General features: G+C 43.4%; 1 protein-coding gene across 5 annotated transcripts in view; it reads right to left on the bottom strand.

Moving 5' to 3' along the window:
• Positions 1–26,273, bottom strand: part of lars2 (leucyl-tRNA synthetase 2, mitochondrial) — a 155,120-nt gene that overhangs the window by 25,513 nt on the left and 103,334 nt on the right. For 3 of the 5 annotated variants that reach the window (XM_043719578.1, XM_043719579.1, XM_043719580.1), the window contains exons 15-19: positions 22,838–22,941; positions 17,268–17,450; positions 15,339–15,508; positions 9,914–9,991; positions 2,822–2,933 (exon numbers count right to left, since the gene is read on the bottom strand). In XM_043719578.1, coding sequence (XP_043575513.1) covers positions 2,822–2,933; positions 9,914–9,991; positions 15,339–15,508; positions 17,268–17,450; positions 22,838–22,941 — 647 coding nt within the window. Of the gene's footprint in view, positions 1–2,821; positions 2,934–4,178; positions 9,261–9,913; positions 9,992–15,338; positions 15,509–17,267; positions 17,451–22,837; positions 22,942–26,273 lie in introns of those variants that run through there. The other 2 variants (XM_043719581.1, XM_043719582.1) reach the window with 2 other exon arrangements.

Genomic DNA, 26,273 nt, shown 5'->3' with positions numbered 1-26,273 from the left:
GTGAGAGAATGAGTGAGTGAGAGAATGAGTGAGTGAGAGAATGAGTGAGTGAGAGAATGAGTGAGTGAGAGAATGAGTGAGTGAGAGAATGAGTGAGTGAGAGAATGAGTGAGTGAGAGAATGAGTGAGTGAGAGAATGAGTGAGTGAGAGAATGAGTGAGTGAGAGAATGAGTGAGTGAGAGAATGAGTGAGTGAGAGAATGAGTGAGTGAGAGAATGAGTGAGTGAGAGAATGAGTGAGTGAGAGAATGAGTGAGTGAGAGAATGAGTGAGTGAGAGAATGAGTGAGTGAGAGAATGAGTGAGTGAGAGAATGAGTGAGTGAGAGAATGAGTGAGTGAGAGAATGAGTGAGTGAGAGAATGAGTGAGTGAGAGAATGAGTGAGTGAGAGAATGAGTGAGTGAGAGAATGAGTGAGTGAGAGAATGAGTGAGTGAGAGAATGAGTGAGTGAGAGAATGAGTGAGTGAGAGAATGAGTGAGTGAGAGAATGAGTGAGTGAGAGAATGAGTGAGTGAGAGAATGAGTGAGTGAGAGAATGAGTGAGTGAGAGAATGAGTGAGTGAGAGAATGAGTGAGTGAGAGAATGAGTGAGTGAGAGAATGAGTGAGTGAGAGAATGAGTGAGTGAGAGAATGAGTGAGTGAGAGAATGAGTGAGTGAGAGAATGAGTGAGTGAGAGAATGAGTGAGTGAGAGAATGAGTGAGTGAGAGAATGAGTGAGTGAGAGAATGAGTGAGTGAGAGAATGAGTGAGTGAGAGAATGAGTGAGTGAGAGAATGAGTGAGTGAGAGAATGAGTGAGTGAGAGAATGAGTGAGTGAGAGAATGAGTGAGTGAGAGAATGAGTGAGTGAGAGAATGAGTGAGTGAGAGAATGAGTGAGTGAGAGAATGAGTGAGTGAGAGAATGAGTGAGTGAGAGAATGAGTGAGTGAGAGAATGAGTGAGTGAGAGAATGAGTGAGTGAGAGAATGAGTGAGTGAGAGAATGAGTGAGTGAGAGAATGAGTGAGTGAGAGAATGAGTGAGTGAGAGAATGAGTGAGTGAGAGAATGAGTGAGTGAGAGAATGAGTGAGTGAGAGAATGAGTGAGTGAGAGAATGAGTGAGTGAGAGAATGAGTGAGTGAGAGAATGAGTGAGTGAGAGAATGAGTGAGTGAGAGAATGAGTGAGTGAGAGAATGAGTGAGTGAGAGAATGAGTGAGTGAGAGAATGAGTGAGTGAGAGAATGAGTGAGTGAGAGAATGAGTGAGTGAGAGAATGAGTGAGTGAGAGAATGAGTGAGTGAGAGAATGAGTGAGTGAGAGAATGAGTGAGTGAGAGAATGAGTGAGTGAGAGAATGAGTGAGTGAGAGAATGAGTGAGTGAGAGAATGAGTGAGTGAGAGAATGAGTGAGTGAGAGAATGAGTGAGTGAGAGAATGAGTGAGTGAGAGAATGAGTGAGTGAGAGAATGAGTGAGTGAGAGAATGAGTGAGTGAGAGAATGAGTGAGTGAGAGAATGAGTGAGTGAGAGAATGAGTGAGTGAGAGAATGAGTGAGTGAGAGAATGAGTGAGTGAGAGAATGAGTGAGTGAGAGAATGAGTGAGTGAGAGAATGAGTGAGTGAGAGAATGAGTGAGTGAGAGAATGAGTGAGTGAGAGAATGAGTGAGTGAGAGAATGAGTGAGTGAGAGAATGAGTGAGTGAGAGAATGAGTGAGTGAGAGAATGAGTGAGTGAGAGAATGAGTGAGTGAGAGAATGAGTGAGTGAGAGAATGAGTGAGTGAGAGAATGAGTGAGTGAGAGAATGAGTGAGTGAGAGAATGAGTGAGTGAGAGAATGAGTGAGTGAGAGAATAGATAGAGAGAGTGAGAGAGAGAGAGAGTGAGAGAGTGAGAGTGAGAGAGAGAGAGATAAACTTTGAGATATTAAAGACATCAAAGGCCATGGAGAGAAAGTGGAAAGATGGCCTTGAGATAGAGATTCAGCTGCAGTCACATGGAATGGCAGAGCAGACTCAAAGGGCTGAATGGCCTCCTCCTGCTTTTAGCTTTTATGTTTTGCAGCAACATGAAAAAGCCACAAAACCTAGCAAGTCTGGAAGTGGGCCGGCGGAATTTTACATAATTACCTCAGTGGCTTCTACTTTAATTCAGGCCAAGAGGATAATTTTACCTTGTAGTGCTGGTAAAGACGAGCAGTTATCAGATACGTGAATATAGCTTTGGGAATATGCAGTAACAGAGTCTGCCTTTAGAAACTCAGGCAAATATTGGGAGGCTGGGATTCCAGAAACCTGAGTCCTTACTGCTGATGACATGGGTGCCCCAGTCTTGCGTATCATCACGTATTTTAAAATATCCAAGTGTCTAAACAGCAGGGCTTGCTCAGTCAACAGTTTTTGTTTCTTCATGGGATGTCAGCACCAATGGCTAGACCAGCATCTATCATCCATCTCCTACTTCCCTTGGACTACGGAGTCAGCTAGGGCAAAGTTAATTCCAGAGTCAAACATATTGGATGTGGGGTCACGTGTAGGACAAACTGAGTTTGGCATGTAATTTCCTTGCCAAGTAACATTAGCAACCCAGGTGAGAACTGACAGTAGTTACATGGTCACCAGTAGATTGACTTTTTAACTCCAGAGACTTATCTTGATTTATAGCTCAGCATCTGCCACAGTGGGATTCAAACCCATGTCCTCCGAATATTACTGGCTCAACAATATTACAGCACCATCGCCGACCCGAACTGAAAATCGCATTCAAGTACTTGCACTGTAATTTCTTTTTTGCCAGGGTATCATTACTTTCCATTAAACATTGTAAAAGTTTTAACTTTTACCTCTCCACAACTCTGACGCAAGGTGTGGGACCATGGGAGCAGTCATAATACACAAGGCAGCCAGTGCATCTTCATACTCGGCGCTGTGCAGTCTCACTCGTGGAGATGCTTGCTAAAAGGGAGGGAAGGAAAGAGAGAAATAATACAACCTTCAATGAGTGCGTAAAGCCAGAGTCAATTTCTCCAAGAGAAACCAACATGTGATCTGCAATGAACAGTATATATGTTGTACGAGCAATTTGGGGGTAAGGAGCTTTGTGAGGAGTACCCATCCTGTCTCCCCAAAGCTTGTCCACCATCGAGAAGGCACAAGGAAGGAATGTGCTTGAAGGCTCTCCATGCGAGTAGCTCCAGTAATGCTGAAGCAGTTCGACACAGTCTGGGATAATGCAGCGCAACTCATTGGCACCCCATTCCCCACTTCCACAAATTGATTGGAAGTCTTTGAGGAAGTAACCATACAGTGGTTAAAGCCAAACCAGAAGATGGGTATTTAGGTTACGGTATCACAAAATATTACTACACATAAGCTCATGAACCTTTGGTGGGGTGGGGGGGTGGGGGGTGGGATTGTGGTGGTGGTGGTGATATATTAGTGCAGATAGAAAATCATCTCTTATTAGTTATTCAACAAAGTCAGGTTAAATGGGTCATTTTCACGTTGGTAACTTGTAACGAGTAACGTGCAGGGATCTTAATGATACATAAATTCATATAAATGGAAGAGGGGGCTGATTGCATTGTGACCAGATCCGCTGATGACACACAGAACGGCAGGAAAGCAAGTAGTGGGGGCTCAAAGTGCCTGCAAAACAATGTAGATCGTTAAATGAGTGGACGAACATTCGGTAAATGGAATATTCTGTGGAAAATGTGATAATATCTAAAGGGAAAAATCACAGAATACTGTAGTACAGAGGATCTGGGTGTCTTCGTACATGAGTCAAACAAGAAGATTAATCATGCAGATACAGTAAACGATTAGGAAGGTAAGTGGAAAACATTAGCCTTCATGGTAAAGGTGATAGGGTATTAGATTAGATTAGATTACTTTACAGTGTGGAAACAGGCCCTTCGGCCCAACAAGTCCACACCGAACCGCTGAAGCGCAAACCACCCATACCCCTACATTTATCCCTGACCGAACACTATGGACAATTTAGCATGGCCAATTCACCTGACCTGCACATCTTTGGAACTGTGGGAGGAAACCGGAGCACCCGGAGGAAACCCACGCAGACACGGGGAGAATGTGCAAACTCCACACAGTCAGTCGCCTGAGGCAGGAATTGAACCCGGGTCTCAGGCGCTGTGAGGCAGCAGTGCTAACCACTGTGCCACCGTGCCGCCCAGGGTATAAAAGGAGGGCAGTTAGCAGCGCTTCAAACAAAGAACAAAGCACAATATAGCACAAGTACAGGCCCGTTCAGTCCTCCTAGTCTGCGCCACCATATTTTGTCCTTCCATGCTAAAATTGTCTTTGCTTGCAGAATCCATATCCCTCTGTTCCTTCCTAAGAATTTGTTTGTCCAGTGCTTCTTGAATGCTGCTACTGTGTCCCTACAGGATATTGGAAAGACTCGAGGTCAGTTTGATCTCCAGATGTAAGGAGGGATATACTGGCATTCGAAGCAGGCAGATATCTGGGATGAAAGTGCTATCTTTGAGGAACAGTGTAATAGGTTGGGACTCCTCTCATTGGATTCTGAAAGAATGAGGGATGAACTTATTGCAACATAAGATTCTGACGGGGCGCACGTCTAAATCCAGGAGGCACAGTCTTAAATGGGAGATGAGGAGGAATTTCTTCTTTCACAGAATCATTTAGTTTTGAAGCAAACTATTCCAGAGAGCAGCAGAGGCTGGGCCATTTAATATACTCAACACGGACACATTTTTGAAGTACAAAGGGCTATAGGGAACAGACAGTTAAAAGCTATAATCAGACCAGCTAAGATTTTACTGGATGGTGGAGCAGGCTCCAGGGGCTGAATGGCACATGTCCATTTACAACATCTTATATCCCACTTCAGCACAGTGGCATGATTTTAACCGATCAGAAGATGCACCGCAGCAACTTGTCAAGGCTTTGACTGAACCTTCAAAACCTGCCACCTCCAATGTCAGTGGCACACAGCAACAACGCTGCCTGCGCATTCTCTCCAAGCCATGCACCATCTTGATGTCGAACTGTATCACTGTTCCTTCATTGTCACTGGGCCTAAATCCTGGAATTCCTTCCTGAGTTGCACTGAGTGTGTCCCTAGGGCCGCAACAGTTCAGAAAGAACTCAACACCACCTTCTCCAGGACAATAATTTCTGCCCAGCCAGTGAAATCCAACCTTCTTGGAAGAGAAATTTGAAAGAGAGAATAGTGGGTTAAACTGCAATTGCTAATGTGACATAAAGAACAAAAAGGAGGACTGAAATCAGCACAGCTATGATGGATGAGAGGATCTGAGACAGGAGACCAGAACTGTAGATCAGGGCGAGATCATGGAGTAAGGAGAATTTTGCAGTCAATTGGTTGGATTAGAGGAAATCTTGAGATGAACAAAGCCACAACTAAAAAACTTCACCCCTCATTCCATAATGTGACAGCATTCCAAAGTCTCACACAAACAAAGAAGTACCTAATGTTAGGCTACAGTAATACCACACACACACACACAAAATGTTTCTTGACCTTAAAATTAAATCTGAAATATTTCTAGTAGGATCATGAGAACATTCCTAACAGCTGGAACGTAGAAAAGTTGAGAGATTTGGAATAACCTTCATGCCTTGGGGAAGGGCTGTACAAACTGCATTCTTTAGGGAACTGCTTTTAATAGAAACCAGCTGAACAAACTGAAAGAAACATATCGAGGAGGGTTAAGACTAACTGCTTTCAGTTAAAGATGGCATCAGTTGGAGGCTTCTTATATAGAGACATGAGTTGCCGATTAGCTACAGCTTCAGTGTTACATTCAGGCCAGAATACCTCATACTTCAGAGATGACCAAGTGGGGTGCTTTAACTGTTGCTGAAACAAATCTGTTTTTACTCATCAGACACAAGCTATTTTCAGAGGATTGGATCCTCAGAATGAGTTAACTGTTTCCACAGATTTGTTTATTCAATCCACGTGGAAAAGAGAGTGAGAAAGGATAGAGTTCAAAAGATGCCAAACGTTTTCTCATTATTGGGAACAGTGTTCATGTTGCAATTAATTGCTCAGGCAACTACTTAAGGGAATTTCTTTTTTCACAGCTTCTCAACTCTTGTTATCATCCAGTGTTACTGAGCATTTTCACAACAAACCTCAAAAAACCTTTTAAAGTCTAGGAGGAGATTTAAGGAATGGGTCATGAGGTGCAGAGAAAGCAGTCAAGCAACTGGATCTTTAAGAAACAATTGAGCAAGTTTCCACTTTGAGTTTCAAAATAGTTTCTTCAGCAACCATCCTCTATTGTGCTCTGATTAACACTGAGCATTTCTGTGATTCGTTCCTTCAATTAGGCTGCAAATGGACTTCAATCAAAATAAAGACAAATACAAACGGAAATTGCAAAGGGACCAAGCAGCCCCTCCAGTGGCCAAATGGAAAAAGACGAATGATAACTACAGACCTGTCAGCTTGACATCAATAGTGGGACACCTAATGGGGGCCCTAATATGGGATAAGGTAAATGTATGCTGGCAGAAAAATAAATTAGTCCTAGACAGTCAAGTGGCTTTGCCAATGATAAGGCACGTCTGACAAGTTTAACTGGCTTCTTTGACAAGCAAGTGAATGAGGGTGGCTCTGTGGTTGTTGTGTATTTGGACTTTCAGAAAGTATTGGGTGCCACATGGCAGGTTGGTTAGCAAATTAGAAATGTTTTAGATTGATGGGTCCTTGGGAGCATGGATTAGAAGCTGGTTAAAAGATAGGAAACAGATGGTAGGTACAGACGGGCATTTCTCATGCAGTAGACAAGTTGAAGGCGGTGTTCCCCAGGGATCCATGTTAGGATCCGTGCTTTTTCTGATTTATTCAAATGCGTGGGAGATGGCTGTTGAGGGCAAAATCTCCAAATTTTCAGCTGATACTAAGCTAGGGAGAATGGGGAACTATGAGGATGACACTGAGTGACTTCAAAGGGATATTGACTAGTTGGCCAAATGTGCAGACTCCTGGCAGATGCATTTCAATGGAGAGAAATGTGAGGTCATGCATTTTGATAGAAGAAACATAGAGAGATAATACAGAATCAATGGTCCAACTTTGAGGGAAATATAGGAGCGGAGAGACCTTGAAGTCCACGTACATGATTCTCTGAAGGTGGCCATGCAAGTTGAAACAGTTAAGAAGGTTTATAGGAGCCTTTGATTTATAAATAGAGGCATAGTGTATAAAAGTGAGTATGTGATACTGTACCTCTCCAAAGTATCAGTCAGACCACATTTGGAGTACTGCGTCCAGCTCTAGGCACCTTAATTGAGGAAGAATGTTAAAGGTCTGGACAGTGTTCAAAGGAGATTTACTAGAATGATACCAGGAACGAGGGATTTTAGATACAAGGAAAGATTAGAGAGATTGGGCTGATTCTCCTTGAGGCAAAGATTAAGAAGTGACCTTATTGAAGTATTCAAAATTATTAACAATTTTGACAGGGTAAAGAAGGATTTCTGTTTCTGCTCATTGGTATATCAGTAACTAGGACTCACAATTTCAAGATTGTCAGCAAGAGAGCTTACAGTGTGATGTGGAGAAATTTCTTTACTCAGTGTTGTAAGGAATTGGATTGTGCTGCGTGGGAGAGTGGCAGAGGTGGATTCCATCGAAGGTTTCAAAGGTGAGCTGGATGTATTTGAAAGTGATAAATTTAGAAGATTACAGAGATAGGGCTGGAAAATGGGACTAGCTGGATAGTTCTTATATGATGGATCAAATTACCTCCTTCTGTACTACAAAATTCTATGACTCCATATCAAACAAAAATGCAGAGATTGTGATTGTGAAGTGAAATAAACTATGATAATTGAATTGCAGGATGAATAAAATTTACAGTTTCATCAATAGCCTTACAAGTCTTACAATAACTGCTGTTATCTGCTCTTAACATTCCACTGTTGAAAGAGGTATATGTCTGTAACATTAATATGCAGAATAAAAAAAGATTATTTTTATTTCTACATACTTATGTTTATATTCTCCTGCAGTTCTTCCTTTGGGCGGGAGCCCTTGAGATGTATTTCATGTGGGAAATGGCAACACCCCCTAACACACCAGGCCACCAACTTAGAACAGCGCTTGCAACTCTTCCCATCTTCACACTGTGATCACTGCCTCTACCTCTTTTAAAAGATATCCAATCACCCTGACAGAAGTAAAAAACCAGGAGCACTTACTTTCCCACATCAAGGATTGTGGAAATTCTGGAATCTCTTTCTCACCATCTCCCTGCCACAACAAAAAAAAGGGGACTGTCACTGGTTTATAATCCTTGTTCCTACCAGACTGTGGGTGCCTTGGTATCACATGAACTGCAACGGTTCAAGGCAGTTCACAACCCACCTGCTCAAGGGCAATTAGGGATAAGTGACGCAGGCTGCCAGTGATGAGAAGAAAGGGAGAGTCAGATTAAATCTTCTGGACCAAAATCAATTTTATTGAGTTAGCAAGCAAAGAAATAAGGTGTGCAAGTGGAGTTGAGAGAGAAATCTTTCATGATCCAACTGCAAACAGTGCAAACTGGTTGAATAATTTAATCCTAGTCCTCGGTCAACTCTGTATCCTGGTCACTGCCTTGCTTCCTTTGCCTTCAATGCTCCATCTACCGGATGGAATGAGGAACAAATGATAATGGGCCACTATAAATGGCTCGCACTATTAACTTGTTGCCTATCTACTTTAATCAGTTACCTTCAAAGGCTGGTGTTAGTTTTCAAAACTCAACTTGGCTTGCTTAAGAAAGAAGAAAATGAGGTCATTTTGAATTTTCTTTTATTCACTCGTGGGACATGAGCTGGGTCATTCCCCACTCAGCAAGAGAAAGCGCTGCTGAGCTGAATTTTGTATTTTCTACTCCTCCTCCCTTTTAGGCAACATTGCAAGAAATAGAAGAATCAAAATACAACTGCCTTGAATGCTGCTGTAAATGTGGTTGAGACTGTCCCTACTCCTCCACAGATACCACCAGGGTTGTACTTATCCAACTTGCCGGGGCAGTGAATACAGTTGGTGTCGAGAAATTTTATTTTATCATCTTCTCAACTTTGTTGGTTGGACAGGATTTCTTTTCACTCTGCAGGCTAACATCTGTCTTTTGTATGTGTCAAAACCATTCGTGACAGTGTCTTTTGCTTGTTGGAATCTTACCTTCCAAGTCCCAGTCTACCAGACATAACGATTGACATTGAAATCTGGCCCAAAGAAGGGCATAGGTTATTGTCCAGCTGGGTTCTAGACTGCTATATACAGTAAAACAGATGTGGATCTTAATTCAAGACTGCATCCCAAACGTACAAAGTCACATAAGGTAAGTTTTGAGAAGCCATGAAAAGTAGATCATTATTTAAATCATTATTTAGATCATCGCTTGAATCTCCATAGTAAATATGGCTATAGGCCAAGTGCTGCAAAATGGATTTAGAGTGGAAAGGTGGCTGATGACCAGCATGGTCACGATGTGCCAAAGGGGCCTTGTTCCATGCTGTAAAACTCAATGTCTTTATAATTGTGCTTATCTGCAGATATTCTTTACCACATGTAGGGGGTTTTGGTTCTCAGTAGACTGTGCAACCGTTGTTCACAAAATTAAGCTTTGAGAAGTACACTTGAAAAAATCAAATTGGTTATTTGAGAATTCTGACTGTTTAGTGTAACACCAATGAGCTACTGCACAATAACTTGCTGCTACAACAACAACAACAGAAAAATGCTAAGGAGAACAAATAAACAGAAATTTGTTTTGCACCTGAAATGAAGCTCTGGTCAATTGCTCCTCAATGCAAACTAAGAGAGACAAAAGCTGCCTAGCAGATGCTGTGTCCTTCCCCTGATGTGCAGTCTGCCCCTAACTTTCCATTTTGTTGTTAGCAGAGATTTGAAGAACTGCACTTACTGATAAAACATTTGTGAGGCCCATTAGCCGGGCGATTGCAGCATTCAGCAGGAAATCCTCTGTCATGTAAGCAGTTACCTAAACACATTCAAAAAGCAAAGGAAACAAAATTAAAAACAATTGTTGGCAGCATTTGTCCAGCCCAATGCAATCTGCAGACATCTGTCCCCTCTCCAAAATGCAAACAAACCTTTGTACAGCTCGACCCTCTGATCAAGAATGCAAATAATTGCAATCTGTTTATTATTGTAAAGCAGCATGTGAGGTTCCAATCAAAGTGCTTTCACGCAAGCAAGCCAGAGTAGTTAACTATTGCTCATCTGAGCCCAGAGGTTAAAACGCAAGATCAACTCATTCTAAAATGGTGCACTGAGAGTAGCATGAATCTTGCACTGCTCCTGAGATTCAGGATTATTTCTAGATTTACATCTAGAGTTCTACATAGATAGGAAAGCTTTGTAGGGATATGGGCCAAGCGCAGGTAGGTGGGACTAGTTTAGTTTGGGATTATGGTCAACATGGACTGATTGGACCGAAGGGTCCATTTCCGTGCTGTATTACACTGATTCTGTAACTAAGCTACGCTAAAGTCAGAGATCAACTCAACAAAAGCTTGGGGAACATCCCTTTCCTGGTGCATGCCGAATGGAATTGCCTGGAGAGCTCACTGCAAAGCAATCTGCACCCCTGCTTCCATGCAGTGTAAATTGTAGTTCCCTTTAAGAGGTGAGATTATTGCAATTCCTTCCTGACATGTGCATGATAAAAAGCTTCAACAATATGTCCCTGTTTTCAGCAATGTGGTAAAAATTGTTTTTCAAACTATTTATTCTTGGAATGAAATTCTGTTCTGGGTCGGTGAATGTGGGACCTGACAGGTGAGTCACAGTTTTTAATTTCTCGGTGAAGGTGTGGAAAAAGACAATGGTTCAATCATTGGAACTGGTTTTTATTTCTCCCAGGTGAATTGCCTCCTCCCGCCAAAAGCTTTGCTGTCAGTTTTCTTCCTGAAGGTGCCAACGCCACATTAAGCTTTAGCTCCAAATGCATTTCACAGACTGGAAGATGGTGAACGTAACTCCTTTATGCAAAAAGGGAGTGAGACAGAAAGCAGGAAAATAGAATCCAGGCAAGGATCTCTCAGCTAGAAATGTTAGAGGCTAGCAAAAAATAAATTATAGCAGGTCACTTGGACAACTTCAGAGTAATCATGCAGAGTTAACATGGTCTTGTGAAAGCGAAATCAAGTTTGATCTATCTATTTGGTTCATCTCTGTCCTTTAGTGAAAAACATCTGCTGGCATTACCTGGTTTGAGCCAACATGCAACTCCAGACCCACAGCAATGTGTTGACTACCTCCTGAAATAGCCAAACGAGCCATTGCATTCAAGGGGAATTAGGTTTGGGCAACCAATGCTGGCCTGGCCAATGACGCCCACATCCCATTAAAGAATAAACAAGAAAAATAAATAAATCCATGGGAATCCCAATCCAATCTCTCACCATAAACCAGCGAGCGACATGGTGGCCAAATGCAATGCCACAGTTCAGATCAACTAACTCCAGTACAATACACACTAATGTGAGCACCTGCCTGACCTGTCTGGTCATAAGCCTGAACATATTCCATAGACAGTATATATCTGTTAACTTAGTTTTCTTATTCATTCTCTACCTTCCGACCACCATTTATTGTCATTTCTCCCCTGACTAAGCAGACTCCCAATATCTCAGACAGGAAGCAAAGGCTACAGGTAACTTGACAATGTTGGACAAAAATGATCTACATTGCAAAATGCAATTACATGCAAGATGAGACAGTGCGCGCCGATTTTAAACATAAAAACATTCCCTCCAACCACTCAGATGGACGTAAGGCCGAAGTGGCTTCTAGACTGGTTGATCACAAAATGGTTGCTCAGTTTTAGCCGTTGGAGGGGCAAAAAACAGTACAATCACAGATTTATTACTGTGCAGAAAGCCATTTGGCCCATCATGTCTGTACTGGCTCTCCAACTTCGCTTTGGCTATCTCCTACCATCTCGCCATAACCCTGAGCACTGTTCCTTTTCTGAATTCTCTTTTGAATCCTTCAATTGGAGCTGCCTCCATCACACTTCCAGGCAGTCCATTCCAGCCTTAAACCACTCATTGCATGAAAATGCTTTTTCGCGTACTGCTTTCGCGTTTTTCTCCCTCAAGATTCCAAATACAACGGAACAGCTTGTAAACTTGTAATTACTGCTCCATGAAATTGAGGTAATCAGCTCCAACACTAAAAAAAAACTTAAACAAAAAGCAGCTCTTACAGCCACGATTTTCTCTGCCAGAGGAGATGGTGGAGGCCGGTAAAATTACAACATGCCAAAAAACATCTGGATGGGTACATAAATAGGAAGGTTTAGAGGGATATGGGCCAAGTGCTGGCAAATGGAACTAGATTTGGTTAGGATATCTAATGGGCATGGACTAGTTGGATCGAAGGATCTGTTTCTGTGCTGTACATCTCTATGACCCTTTCTCCAGATACTCTGAATCTTTGCCCACTCGTTCTCCTTGCTTTCCTGAGTGGGAATAGTTTCTCTCCACATAGTCTCTGGGACAGTGATGTGAACGAGGAGTTTTAGCTGCTGTTTTTCCTATTCTCTTCAATCAAGTTCAGTCAAGCTGTGCACCAAGTGCCAACTAAAGCAAGTGGGCAGGTAATTGGTCCCAGAAGGTTTCATATCTCCACTTGTTAACACCAGGTTCTGATGAACTGGTGCAATTTGATCCATTTGTACTGATGCTGCTGGTCAGTTTTCTACCTCACTGACGCACAGGGCCTTTGAACAGAGGCAAGGGAAGGGGAGAGGGTACAGCAGCTGAGAAAAGGTGAGGGGGCAGGGTCTATCAAAGGAGGGGAGATAGGAAAAATCCAGGGAAATCAAAGTAAGGGAGACGGGTGGGGGGGGGGTGGTGTGTGTGTGTGTGAGGTAAGCAACAGGACTAAGAGATGTGGGGGATTGGAGAACGCGGAGTCAAGATAAGGAGGATGGATTGCAGGAGAAGGGAGTCCCAGTAAGAGGGTGGGGAAGGGGGGAGTTAAGGAAAGGCAGGAGTGTACATGGAGGGGTGAGGGTCGAATGAAGTGAGATGAGGAGAGGAAGAATGGCCTTGGAAGCTAACTTTCTTAATGGGTCAGTGCAGGAGAGCTCTCGGTTGAAGGGAGTCGAGTGCAAACCAGGTCACTATTTCTGCCCAGTGTTTGGTGCATGGTAGGTGAGGGCGAGAGAGAAGGAAGAGGATTCTCCCTCATGCCTGTGCTCACCGAGGGAGGAGTCACCATCTCTCTGCTCAGTAGCAGAGGGGGCGGAATGCTCCGATGAAGTCCGACATGCCTATTCAAGGCTCAGGAGGTAACTCCAACCATCTGTTTGGGAAGAAAGGGTTGCTGTGCTCTGTGTTGTTCACTCAGCTGAGGTGATGCGGCTCTCATGTGTAAAAGCCCCCTCGTGGAGTCTTTAAGAATTTAACTTCAGATACATCTACTGCTTCCCAAAGCAAAGTTCAGCACACGGATGATCAGTGGAAAGCTTATCAATCTTTAGAACTTGCCTTGGTTACACTCCATTGCATTAACACTGCCACCTACAGGCGCGCAAGTCTCAGGTATTCAGTGGATGCAAAGTTTCTTGCCTCCCTGGGGAACTTTCTGTACAAGAGGTTCCCGATTTACAAATGTTCAACATACGAATGTTTCCTGTCCTTCCAACAGATTTGGAATGACATTATCACAACATTTACAGCACAGAAACTGACTACTCAATCCGACAGGCCTACACTCATCTTTATACAGCACTTGGGCCTTCATTCATCCCTTTTCAGCTCATACCACAAGAATCTCCAATTATTCCTTTTCCGTCACGTTTTAACTAGTATCTCCCAGAATACATCTAAGTTATTCATCTCGGTCTTTGTAGCAGGTTTCTCTGTTAAATTCCCTGTGCTAAACAAAGAGCAAGGATTGTTTATTAAATACACTTGTCACAATACACAACTAAATAAAGTGCCCTGATTTTGGCAATTAACAGTCATTAGCTTGGTTGTTAGTGCCACATTTGTGATTTTCCTGCTTGTAGCTTGACAGATGTGCCTGTTCGGAGGTATGACTCAGTCCCTCTTACCTCCTCAAAAGCAGGTCACTTCAGAGGAGATCTCACTTGCTTCTTTTTTCTACATAGGGGAGACCAAATGTAAACTAAAGGAATGCTTCACCGAGCATCTCAGCCAGGCCCAGCCTGACCTTCCAGCCACCGCCCATTTCAATCTTCCCTCTCACTCCCTCTCCAACATGACCATCCTCAGCCTCCACCATTGCCTCAGTGAATCAGACTGCAAATGGGAGGAACACCATCTCAACTTCCGCCTGGACAGCCTACAGCCCGGAGGACTCAACATTGGGTTCTCTAATTTTAAATAATGTCCCCATGCATCCCCCCCCTTTCCCTTTCCATCCCTCTGACTGACCCTTCCTTCCAGCTACCAACCGGACACATCCTTCCTATCGACCAACCAGGACGGACCCACCACCTGCGTTCACCTATTACTACCTCACCATTCCACCCCTCTCCCTACCCAAAACCCCCTCACTGCTTTATCTGCAGCTCCCCTTATCCCTGCCTCCGATCCTGAAGAAGGGTTAACACCCGAAATGTTGACTTTTCCACCTCCTGATGCTGCCTGGCTTGTTGTGTTCTTCCAGCCTCTTGTTTAGCTACTTTAGATTCCAGCATCTGCCTTTTTTTTGCCTCTTTCCACTAGGGGCAGTTTGTGGGGTGGAGAGCGGGTTAAAGACAGCAAGTAAACGCACACACACACTCCACTCCTCACCAGCTTGTGCTACATTACTGCACAGTCACCAGTCATGACCGAATAACTAAGACTAAGCTCAGACTGCTGGAGTTTGTAGTCAGTTTTACTTTTTGAGGTGAAGGACGACAATGATGATGATGGCTGGCCTTCGGATTTTGGGATGTTTCACAGCTTCTTTCTGTTAATGATCTCTTACTCCTTAAGGATGCGAAAATAATCGATCCACATAAACAGAACTGGAAACATCAATTTTCAAAGAGATTCATTGCTCTCAGAGGGAAAGAAGGAATTTAGAGTTGGATAGATCTTTGACAGATGAAGGCCTCAGAGGCTATGGGAGAGGGCAAATGAGAGAGTAGAATTAAGGCCACTACCAAATCAGTCATGATCCTACTGGAAAGCAGAGCAGGCTCAAAGGGCTGAATGGCCTCTCCTCCTACTCTTGCTTTCCTAGCGATTGGAGCCTTTCTGTGATGTGAGACCCATCAACAGACCTCACCTACTCCAGGTTCTAGGCGTAGACATGCAAAAAGGGCAGCCATGCATCCAGCAAGATAGACAGGCAATTACCTGTGACACGGTGTAGTTTTTGAACTGCCATATTTTCTTGGCTTCGTCTTTCTCGTTTTTGTTCAGCAGGTCAGAACTAGGGGTCACTCCTGCACTGCGAGCGGCGATCAGCTTTGTTACCAGAGCCCACAGTCGGACTTGCCACCTCAGTACTCCGGGAATGGTATCCGCTGGATGAAAAGAGAAAAGTGTTTTTTCAATTCTTTCATGAGAGGTGCCATTACTGGTGAGGCCAACATTTGTTGCCAAACCCCAATTACCCTTGAACTGAGTGATTCCTCACCACTTTTATTTGGAGTGGGGGGTGGGCTGGACAAAAGGGGTCAACTTGTGTGCTCAAACTGAAGGATGTTAAAATGCAGGTATGGAGCACTTGCCCAATTCAGACATTAGTGATGATAAAGGATCCGACCATCAGGCACATCTGCAGAAAGAAGGCTTTGCTACTGTGCTCCAGAAAGATGCCTTTAACAAACTTGGTCAACAGCCCAGTGCAATATATTCAGCTTTCAACATGAGCAAATCCATCAGGAATGACTGGGGATTTTGCGTTAATTTCAGGGTCCTTAATCTAAGGACCATTTTTAACGTGATTGCGACTGACTGTATTACCTTATAATATATTGGAACCCACCATCACGCAGATGGAAGACACTTTGACTTGATTACTCAGCTACAGATTGTAATCCAACTGTTAATGTTGAAAGGAGGGTGTGCCTTAAGTACGTACTTCTTAAAGAATGTCTTCTAAACTCTATTTTAATCTCTTTTTTTTATAAAAAGAGTGCAATGAATTGCACTTAAAGCCAACAGTTTGTTTTCATAGTGCAAGGTGGAAGTTTATTTAAAAATCTGCAATCGCGCTCTCCTCCCGAAAGGGGAATCATCTTGATTGAAATTTCACTGGGCGAAGCCCTGGAAAATTATTTCCCAACAGCACTGTGGTGTTCCGACATCCCAAGGGCAGCAGCTGTTTAAGAAGGCAGCTCACCACCACCTTCACCAAGGATAATAGGGATGGGCACTAAATGCCAGCCCAGTCAGAGACACCCACATCCCCTAAGCTCGGACCCAGGGCTGAGAGAGAGGGTACATCATGGTCTAATAACTGGGATCTGAGGACCCCTGTTTTGCTGGGACCAGGGGCACGGTGGACCAGAAACTGCACTGGAGCGGTTCAATCCCAGCCCCTGACATAAGAGAAATATTAAAAGAAAATAAAAAAAATCAGTCTTCACTTTGCTCAGGGAGCATAGCCAATTCTCAGGTGATAGCGACATTGTGTCAGACCCTGTCGGTGTCACGTTTCTCTGTGTTCTGTTGACAACAACAACTCAGTTTTGTATTTGCGGTAAGTACAAAGCATAGCTACCTGTCAAAATACAGAATTCAATTCAAATCTCCCCATTAAAAGGCCAGCCCTCTACTGCTGTCACCATCACTCTAGCTGCAAACAATGATAAAATAGCTAGGCAGAAAAACAGGGTTAGAGGTGGAAAGGGAAAGATGAATGAAAATGTATTCCTTTCCTGAACTCTGTCTGAGTCCTGGAATGGCTTCCTATGGTGCCATAATGACTTGCGACACAGTCTTTTTTTTTGTCAATGAGTTGATACGATTAGCTCAGTTGGCTGAACAGCTGATACGGCATTGCAGAGTGACGCTAACAGCATGGGCTCAGTTCCCACGGTTACCTACTGACTGAGGTTACCGTAAAGTATGCTCCTTCAGAAACATCCCCCCGCTTGCCAGAGGCCCGCAGACATCTCAGTTTAAACCACCACCCGTCGCTTCTCGCTAATGATCGGATCACAGTTAGCACCATTGCAGCCCTATGGTCCATTCGGATTATGGTGACTTTTACACCGGAGTGTATCGAAAAGGTGCTACTGTGCAAAACAATTTTACTGCAGGGCATCAGTCCCTTACTTTTCACGTCCCACAGAATATCCTGTTGAGGAGGGGCTGCATACAGGATGTACAGGCGTACAGTGTCAATCCCATACTTCTGGATCATTTCTGCTGGGTCGACGCCATTGTGTTTGGACTTGCTCATTTTTTCCCAGGTGATCTGCAATTTTTCAGAAGTGCCAGCATGGAGAGGGTCAGGACCTGGAAGGGGAAAAGAAAACAGCGACAAGAGAAAAGTCAATAAAATTACTTGTATCACACTGAATCTGTTGGTTATGAGCTGCCCAAAACAATGCCAACTTCACACTGTAAAACAGATCACACCCATTCACTGGGAAGAATTAACCCTGACACAAAGGACCTTTGTGGCTGACTGTCTGAACTAGAGTCAAAGCACATACAGAAAACTTAAAAACAAAAATTAAATTTTTTTTGCTTTTTGTATGCATGATGAAAACTTACATTGCACATTTTGGACAGCAGCAATCGCAACTGGCTGGGGAATCTAAAACACAGGGACAGCCATTTAAGACTGAAGAAGATATTTCTTCACTCAAAGACAGAGGGATCCTCACCCTCTTGAAGTGTTGGAGGGATCAGTGACCGGGGTACAGATTTAAGAGAAGGGGTCAAAGGTAGAATGTGAGAAAAAGCTTTTTCACCCAGAGGGTGGAGGGAATCTGGAATCACGGCCTGTAGTGGTGGGAGAGGCAGAAACCCTCATCACATTTTAGAAGTATTTAGATGTACACTTGCGATGTGAAGGGATACTAGGTCATGGGATTAGTACAGTGAGGTGGCTGTTTGTGACCAGCACAGACTCAATGGGCCAAAGGGTCTTTTTCAGTGTTGACGATCTCTATGACTCAAAGAAGATTATGAATCTTTGGATTTCTCTGACTCAGCGAGCTGCTCAGTTATTGACCAAATACACACAAGACAAAATGTTAATAGATTTTTTTGGCAGTAAGAGAATTAAAGGCATGGGGAAAATGCCAGGAAGTGAAAGATGATGATTAAGGATGATCCTGTTGAATGCTAGAATGGGCTCAAAAGAGACTAATGGCCTTATTCAATTCTTATTTTTTATCTTAACATTCATGCATTAATTTGCTTCAATTCAAATAAGGAAATTAGCAGTCAAAGTCTGACAGCAGGAATTTAAAAAGGAGGTCCTTGAGAGTAGTAATATCTGGATTACTCCCAGTGCTACGAGCTAGTGAGGGCAGGAATAGGAGGATAGAGCAGACGAATGCATGGCTGAGGAGCTGGTGTATGGGAGTAGGATTCACATTTGTGGATCGTTGGCATCTCTTCTGGGCTGGAAGTGACCTGTACAAGAAGGATGGATTGCACCTGAATTGGAAGGGAACTAATATACTGGCAGGGAGATTTGCTAGAGCTGCTTAGGAGGATTTAAACTAGTAAGGTGAGGGGGACCCAGGGAGATAGTGAGGAAAGAGATCGATCTGAGACTTGTACAGTTGAGAACAGAAGCAAGTCAAACAGTCAGGGGCAGGCAGGGACAAAGCAGAGAATAAGGCAGGTAAAAACAATGACTGCAGATGCTGGAAACCAGATTCTGGATTAGTGGTGCTGGAAAAGCACAGCAGTTCAGGCAGCATCCGAGGAGCAGGAAAATCGACACTTCAGGCAAAAGCCCTTCATCAGGATGCTGTCTGAACTGCTGTGCTCTTCCAGCGCCACTAATCCAGAATCAAAGAGTAAGGCAGGACTGATAAATTAAACTGCACCAGATTCTGGATTAGTGGTGCTAGAAAAGCACAGCAGTTCAGGCAGCATCCGAGGAGCAGGAAAATCGACACTTCAGGCAAAAGCCCTTCATCAGGATGCTGCCTGAACTGCTGTGCTCTTCCAGCGCCACTAATCCAGAATCAGAGAGTAAGGCAGGACTGATAAATTAAACTGCATTTATTTCAATGAAAGGGGCCTAACAGGGAAGGCAGATGAACTCAGGGCATGGTTAGGATCTTGGGACTGGGATATCATAGCAATTACAGAAACATGGCTCAGGGATGGGCAGGACTAGCAGCTTAATATTCCAGGATACAAATGCTACAGGAAGGACAGAAAGAGAGGCAAGAGAGGAGAGGGAGTGGCATTTTTGACAGTGTGTGGATGTACCTACGAGAGAAGGTGCAAAACCTGACCTACTCTTGGGAAATAAGGCAGGGCAGGTGGCTGAGGTGTCAGTGGGGGAGCACTTTGGGGCCAGTGATCATAATTCTATTAGTTTTAAAATAGTGATGGAAAAGGATAGACCAGATCTAAAAGTTGAAGCTCGAAATTGGAGAAAGGGCAATTTTGACAGTATTAGACTAGAACTTTCAAAAGATGATTGGGGTCAGATGTTCGCAGGTAAAGGGACAGCTGGAAAATGGGAAGCCTTCAGAAATGAGATAACAAGAATCCAGAGAGAGTATTTTTCTGTTAGGGTGAAAGGAAAGGCTGGTAGGTATAGGGAATGCTAGATGACTAAGAAATTGAGGGTTTGGTTAGGAAAAAGAAGGAAGCATATGTAAGGTATAGACAGGATAGATCGAGTGAATCCGTAGAAGAGTTTAAAGGCAGTAGGAGTATACTTAAGAGGGAAATCAGGAGGGCAAAAAGGGGACATGAGATAGCTTTGGCAAATAGAGTTAAGGAGAATCCAAAAGGGTTTTTACAAATACATAAAGGACAAAAGGTAACTAGGAGAGAATAGGGTCCCTCAAAGATCAGCAAGGTGGCATTTGTAAGGAGCCGCAGAAAATGGGGGAGATACTAAACAAGTATTTTGCATCAGTATTTACTGTGGAAAAGGATATGGAGGATGTAGAGTGGAGGGAAATAGATGTTGACATCTTGAAAAATGCCCATATTACAGAGGAGGAAGTGCCGGATGTCTTGAAACACATAAAAGTGGATAAATCCCCTGGACCCGCATGGTGGCACAGTGGCTCAGTGGTTAGCACTGCTGCCTCACAGCGCCAGAGACCCAGGTTCAATTCCTGCCTCAGGCAACTGACTGTGTGGAGTTTGCACGTTCTCCCCGAGTCTGCGTGGGTTTCCTCCAGGTGCTCCGGTTTCCTCCCACAGTCCAAAGATGTGCAGGTCAGGTGAATTGGCCATGCTAAAATTGCCCGTAGTGTTAGGTAAGGGGTAAATGTAGGGGTATCGGTGGGTTGCGCTTCGGCGGGGCGGTGTGAACTTGTTGGGCCGAAGGGCTTGTTTCCACACTGTAAGCAATCTAATCTAATCTAATTTAAGTGTACCGAGAACTCTGTGGGACACGAGGGAAGTGATTGCTGGGCCTCTTGCTGAGATATTTGTATCATCAATAGTCACAGGTGAGGTGTTGAAAGACTGGAGGTTGGCTAACTTAGTGTCACTGTTTAAGAAGGGTGGTAAGGACAAGTCAGGGAACTACAGACCAGTGAGCCTAGCGTGGATGGTGGGCAAGCTGTTGGAGGGAACAGGATGTACATGTTTTTGGAAAGGCAAGAACTGATTAGTGATAGTCAACATGGCTTTGTGTGTGGGAAATCATGTCTCACAAACTTGATTGAGTTTTTTGAAGTAACAAAGAAGATTGAGGAGGGCAGAGCAGTAGATGTGATCTATATGGACTTCAGTAAGGCGTTCGACAAAGTTCCCCATGGGAAACTGGTGAGCAAGTTTAGATGTCAGGGAATACAGGAAGAACCAGCCATTTGGATACAGAACTGGCTCAAAGGTAGAAGACAGAGGGTGGTGGTGGAGGAGGGTTGTTTTTCAGACTGGAGGCCTGTGACCAATGGAGTGCCACAAGGATCGGTGCTGGGTCCACTACTTTTCATCATTAATATAAATGATTTGGATGTGACCATAAGAGGTATAGTTAGTAAGTTTGCAGATGACACCAAATTTGGAGGTGTGGTGGACAGCGGAGGTTACCTCAGATTACAACAGGATCTGGACCAGATGGGCCAATGGGCTGAGAAGTGGCAGATGGAATTTAATTCAAATAAATGTGAGGTAAAAGCATTTTGGGAAAGCAAATCTTAGCAGGACCTATACATGTAATGGTCAGGTCTGTAGGTGTGTTGCTGAACAAAGAGACCTTGGAGTGCAGGTTCATAGCTCCTTGAAAGTGGAGTCGATGGTGAAGAAGGTGTTTGATATGCTTTCCTTTATTGGTCAGAGTATTGAGTACAGGAGCTGGGAGGTCATTTGCAGCTGTACAGGACATTGGTTAGGCCACTGTTGGAATATTGCGTACAATTCTGGTCTCCTTCCTATCGGAAAGATGTTGTGAAACCTGAAAGGGTTCAGAAACGATTCACAAGAATGTTGCCAGGGTTGGAGGATCTGAGCTACAGAGAGAGGCTGAACAGGCTGGGGCTGTTTTCCCTGGAGTGACAGAGGCGGAGGAGTGACCTCAGAGGTTTATAAAATCAGGAGGGGCAAGGATAGGATAAATAGACAGTATTTCCTCTGGGGTGGAGGAGTCTACAACTAGAGGGCATAGGTTTAGAGTGAGAGGGGAAAGATATAAAAGAGACCTTAGGGGCAGCCTTTTCACACAGAGAGTGGTACGTGTATGGAATGAGCTGCCAGAGGAAATGGTGGAGGCTAATATTGCAATATTTAGAAGGCATTTGGATGGGTATATCAATAGGAAGGGTTTGGAGGGATATGGGCCAGGTATTGGTAGGTGGGACTCGATTGGTTTGGGATATCTTGTTATCATTGGGTCTGTTTCCATACTGTACATCTCTATGACTCCATTTGACAATGTCCTGGAAACCAGCTGCCTCCTCATTCGAAACATCTGTAAATAACTAAATAAAACTAGTCTGAAAAATTCGAACGACACAATTCAAAAACAGGAGACCAGAGTGCACAGCCAGGCCAATGCATTCTGGGGTCTCAGACAAAATAACCTGCACCCCTCAATATATTACTGCCCTGTCACACACTACGCACTCATGATGGCTGGTCAGACTTTGGTCACAACTTCACTTCCCTGCCTACACCCCTCCCCAATATCCTTGGATACCCCTTTTATCAATCCAACCCTTAAAAAATTCAACACTTCAGCAATTATTGCTCCCTCAGGAAGACAGCCTCATGACCCCCAGGGAAAATATTTGTCTACATCATAGTGCAGAATGAGAGGTCCCTTATTTTTAAACTGCATCCATAACTTCACAAATGAATTTCTCTCTGTTTATTCTATTTGATCTGCTTTCTTTTGCTAAACAAACTTGATTTTATTGTTAATACCAGATCAGCTGCATTGCACACTTACTCTTTCATGGGGTGTGGGTGTTTCTGGTTAGGACTACATTTATTGCTCATCCTTAATTGCCCAGAGGGCAGTTATAAGTCAACCAACAGATAAGGATGGCAGATTTCCTCCCTTAAGAAGGATGTCAGAGACCCGGACAGAAAAACAACAGGAAAAAAAAACCTAACAATCCAGATTTCAGTCTGGATTCTGACTTGTCCAATAAGAACATCGACTGGGATCATTAAATCAGACATGCAATGGTCACTGACATTCCTCCTTATTCACTTCTCATTTAATTCCAGTGGTCACTTACCATCAAAATTTATTTCCTCTTTCTTTACATATCGGCCACTTGATGGTAAACGAAAAGTTTTCCCCTTGATGAGCCCTTGCACAAGGAGTTTGTGAAAAGGTTCCCTGTATGAAAGGAGCAGAGAAGGGAAAAAGCATAGATTATGCAAAGGAAACTTAACACATGATCAAATCATGGCAAGAGATTATTGCAGCAATGTCTGAAACAGAAAGAGACAGCAAAACAGACTCTAGGGAAAAGTTGGGAAAAGCCAGTTTGGGAATGAATTTAAAGCTAAGCTTTGTAACACTGGAATAGCAAAGAAAGATCAGAATCAGAACAAATTAAATTTAAAAGGAATCAAAGAACAGAGTCACAGGATGATTTCAGCACAGGGGAGGCCAGTTGGCCTATCATGTCCATCCTGACCCGTTGCAAGAGCAAATGAGCCAGTTCCACTTCCATATCTATGCACAGTAGCCCTGCAAATTTCTTTTATTCAGATAATTATCCAAATTCCCTTTGAAAGCCTTGATTGAGTTTGCCTCCATTGCAATCCAGATCCTAATTATTCAAGTTGTAACAAATTTCTCCTTCTGTTACGTATGGTTCTTTGGTCCAATTGCCTTCAATTCTGTTCCCACAGCCAATAGGAAGAGTTTCTCCCCATCTACTCTGTCCAGAGCCGCCCTCATTTCAAAGAGCGAGTAGCAAAGAACTTGTTTCCTCTTCACTCACCCTTCACACTTCTCTTTACAGCGTATCCACCAGCATCTAAATTCTCCATGAGCCAATCTCCTTGTTTTGGCCATGCCAGGGAGAGGAGCATTTCGTTTTCAGTGTGGAAGCAAGAAATTAATTATGTCAAACTATTTGCACTGTCTGAATGCACACAGGTACAGGAAAAGTTACATGTCACGCTGCTTAGGAAAGATCATGGGATCATAAGAATGGACAAAGGATGCACCAATTTAAATGAATTCATTATCTTCACTTCAGATAATGCAGAATGTGACAGGAGATGCTCACAAATAGAACCTGGTTCTGCCATGATTTTTCCTGGGTAAATCTGTATGCACAACCCCTTCTTTTAAGCCCACAGGCCTTAGTAGTAGTGAATGGTGAAGATTTAACTGCTTATAAGTCTTCGGCTGTAGCGAGGAGTACTTTATTAAGTAATAGTAAGATAACAGATTACATTAGTTCAGGACAGGTCACCAACAACAAAACAAGCTAAGAGCGTTCCTTGTTACCCAAGAGGTAGCTGCTAGGTATAAGGTATATATTAGATTGTAGAACTGTCAAACAGACATTAATCTGGAACGAACTAGCTCCTCTCAGACACATTAATTTATAAATTGGTGGGTAGAGCTATTCCAAAGATTAACTCCTTCAGGTCAGCCTGCCCTACACAACATAGCACTCCCTCAGTACTGCACTTCAGCATGAGTTTTTCCTTCACTTCTCTGCAGCGAGTCTGTGTTGGGCATTGGCAAGACCACACCTGCAACGCTGCATCCAGTTTGTCTCCGTACTTTAGGAGGTACATACTTGTATTGAACACAGTTCAGAGAAGGTTCACCAAATTGATTCCTGAGACACAAGGGTCTGTGTTATGAGGAAAGGTTGAGCAGGGTGGACCTATACTTGTTGGAGTTCAGAAAAGTAAGAGTTGATCCTGTTTAAACATACAAGGTGCTGAGGGGGCTTGACATTGTGGATGCTGGAAGAATGCTTACCCTCTGGGCAACCAAGAATAGGGGATAGGGGGAGGCACAGTTTCCAAACAAGGAGTCTCCCTTTTCCCATTGAGACAATGAGGAACTTCTCTCAGGAGCTCATTAATTTTTAGAATTAACTACTCCCAAAGAGCAATGGGGCCTAGGTTATTGAATATATTAATCAAGCTGAGTTAGACAGGATTCTGACTGACATGAAAGTCAAGGGTCATGTGGGCATATAAAGCAATGCAGAGTTCGGGTCACATTTAGGTGAACCATGATCTTATCAGTGGGGGAGCAGGCTCAAAGAGCCAAGTGATCTACTCCTGCTCCTATTTCTTATGACCCTGTGACCTTACGAGTGGGGGTCCTCTGACTCAGAGGCACAAATATCTTTACTGGGTACTCCTTCATGCACACTGTGCCAAGGAGAACAATTTTCATTGCCCTTTTACCTTCCCACAGACTGAGTGCTCCAATGCAGTGAGGTCACTAACCTAACTAAACACAAGCTAAAAGCTCACCCCTCAACTCACGCACAACAGCTCGAGCAGGAGGTAGGAAACAGTCAGTGTGTTCGGTGACTGGTCTTTGAAAAATAAAGTGGTCTACATAATTAATTTGAGAAACATTGCCATGAAAAGGCATGACAGCAAGTGTACTTTATAATCAAATGCAAGCTTATTCAGCAGGTAATCATCACTCAACTGGTCCCATGATCAACAATGTCTTTTAATTTTATAAAAAGATTGTAGGGGGTATTGTCAAAAACCTGGTAAATATGTCCACCGGAGTCAGCGGAAATATCCACACTCAGGTCATTTTCTGATGTAGATCATTATGAAGTTTGAGATATTGCAGTGACAAACTTCTCCCACTAGAGGACCCTTCAGTATGTGTGCAGCTCACTTTCACCTTCTGCGGTCAGGGAGCTGGAACTGTAGCTAGTGCAGTCCTGATTGGATAATCGCGCTTTTCGTCTATATAATCCAATTGTAGCAGCCCTCAGCAAAATAAATGATCCACCCACACTTTCATCCATTAAAAAGTCATGAAGGTCAAGTCAAGTTAGCCTGCATGACGACAGGGTTACTACAACATGTTAAACTGTGTCACAACTGTGGGAAAGCACATCTTCTGTTATACATTTGATTTGATTAATTGTTGTCATCTGTACCTAAGTACAGTGAAAAGTTTTGTTTTGCCTGCAGGACAGGCAGATCATTACATACAAAGACATGCACATCATTGACAGAGTGAGGCCTACAAGGTTACAGCTGCACAGGAGTTGCACAAAGCAAGATCAACATTAGATTTGAAATTAGAGAGGCTATATTTCTTCAGAATAAGCTGGGAGGTGGTGGCATAATGGTATTGTCACTAGACTAGGAAGTCCGGAGTTAAAATAATAATTACAACTGCAATTACAAGTCTTATGATGAATGAGATATCACTGTTAATTGTCATGAAAATCTATCTGGTTCATTAATGTCCTTTAGGGAAGGAAATCTGTCATCCTTACCTGGACTGACTATATGTAACTCCAGAGCCATAGCAAATGTGGAGGATTCTAAACTGCCCTCTGAAACAGACTAACAGGGGACTCAGTTCAATGGCAAATAGGGACAGCCAATATATGCTGGCCTGTAATTCTGTGAATAATTAGCAATTTTTTAAAAAAAAAACAAGTTGGATGTCTTCCATCAGTCATGCCTGGGCATTACATAGACAGACAA

Source organism: Chiloscyllium plagiosum, chromosome 29 (assembly GCF_004010195.1).
Source record: "Chiloscyllium plagiosum isolate BGI_BamShark_2017 chromosome 29, ASM401019v2, whole genome shotgun sequence".
NCBI lineage: Eukaryota > Metazoa > Chordata > Chondrichthyes > Orectolobiformes > Hemiscylliidae > Chiloscyllium > Chiloscyllium plagiosum.
Note: the sequence above shows the minus strand (reverse complement) of the source record. Positions and strands in the feature narration are given on the sequence as shown.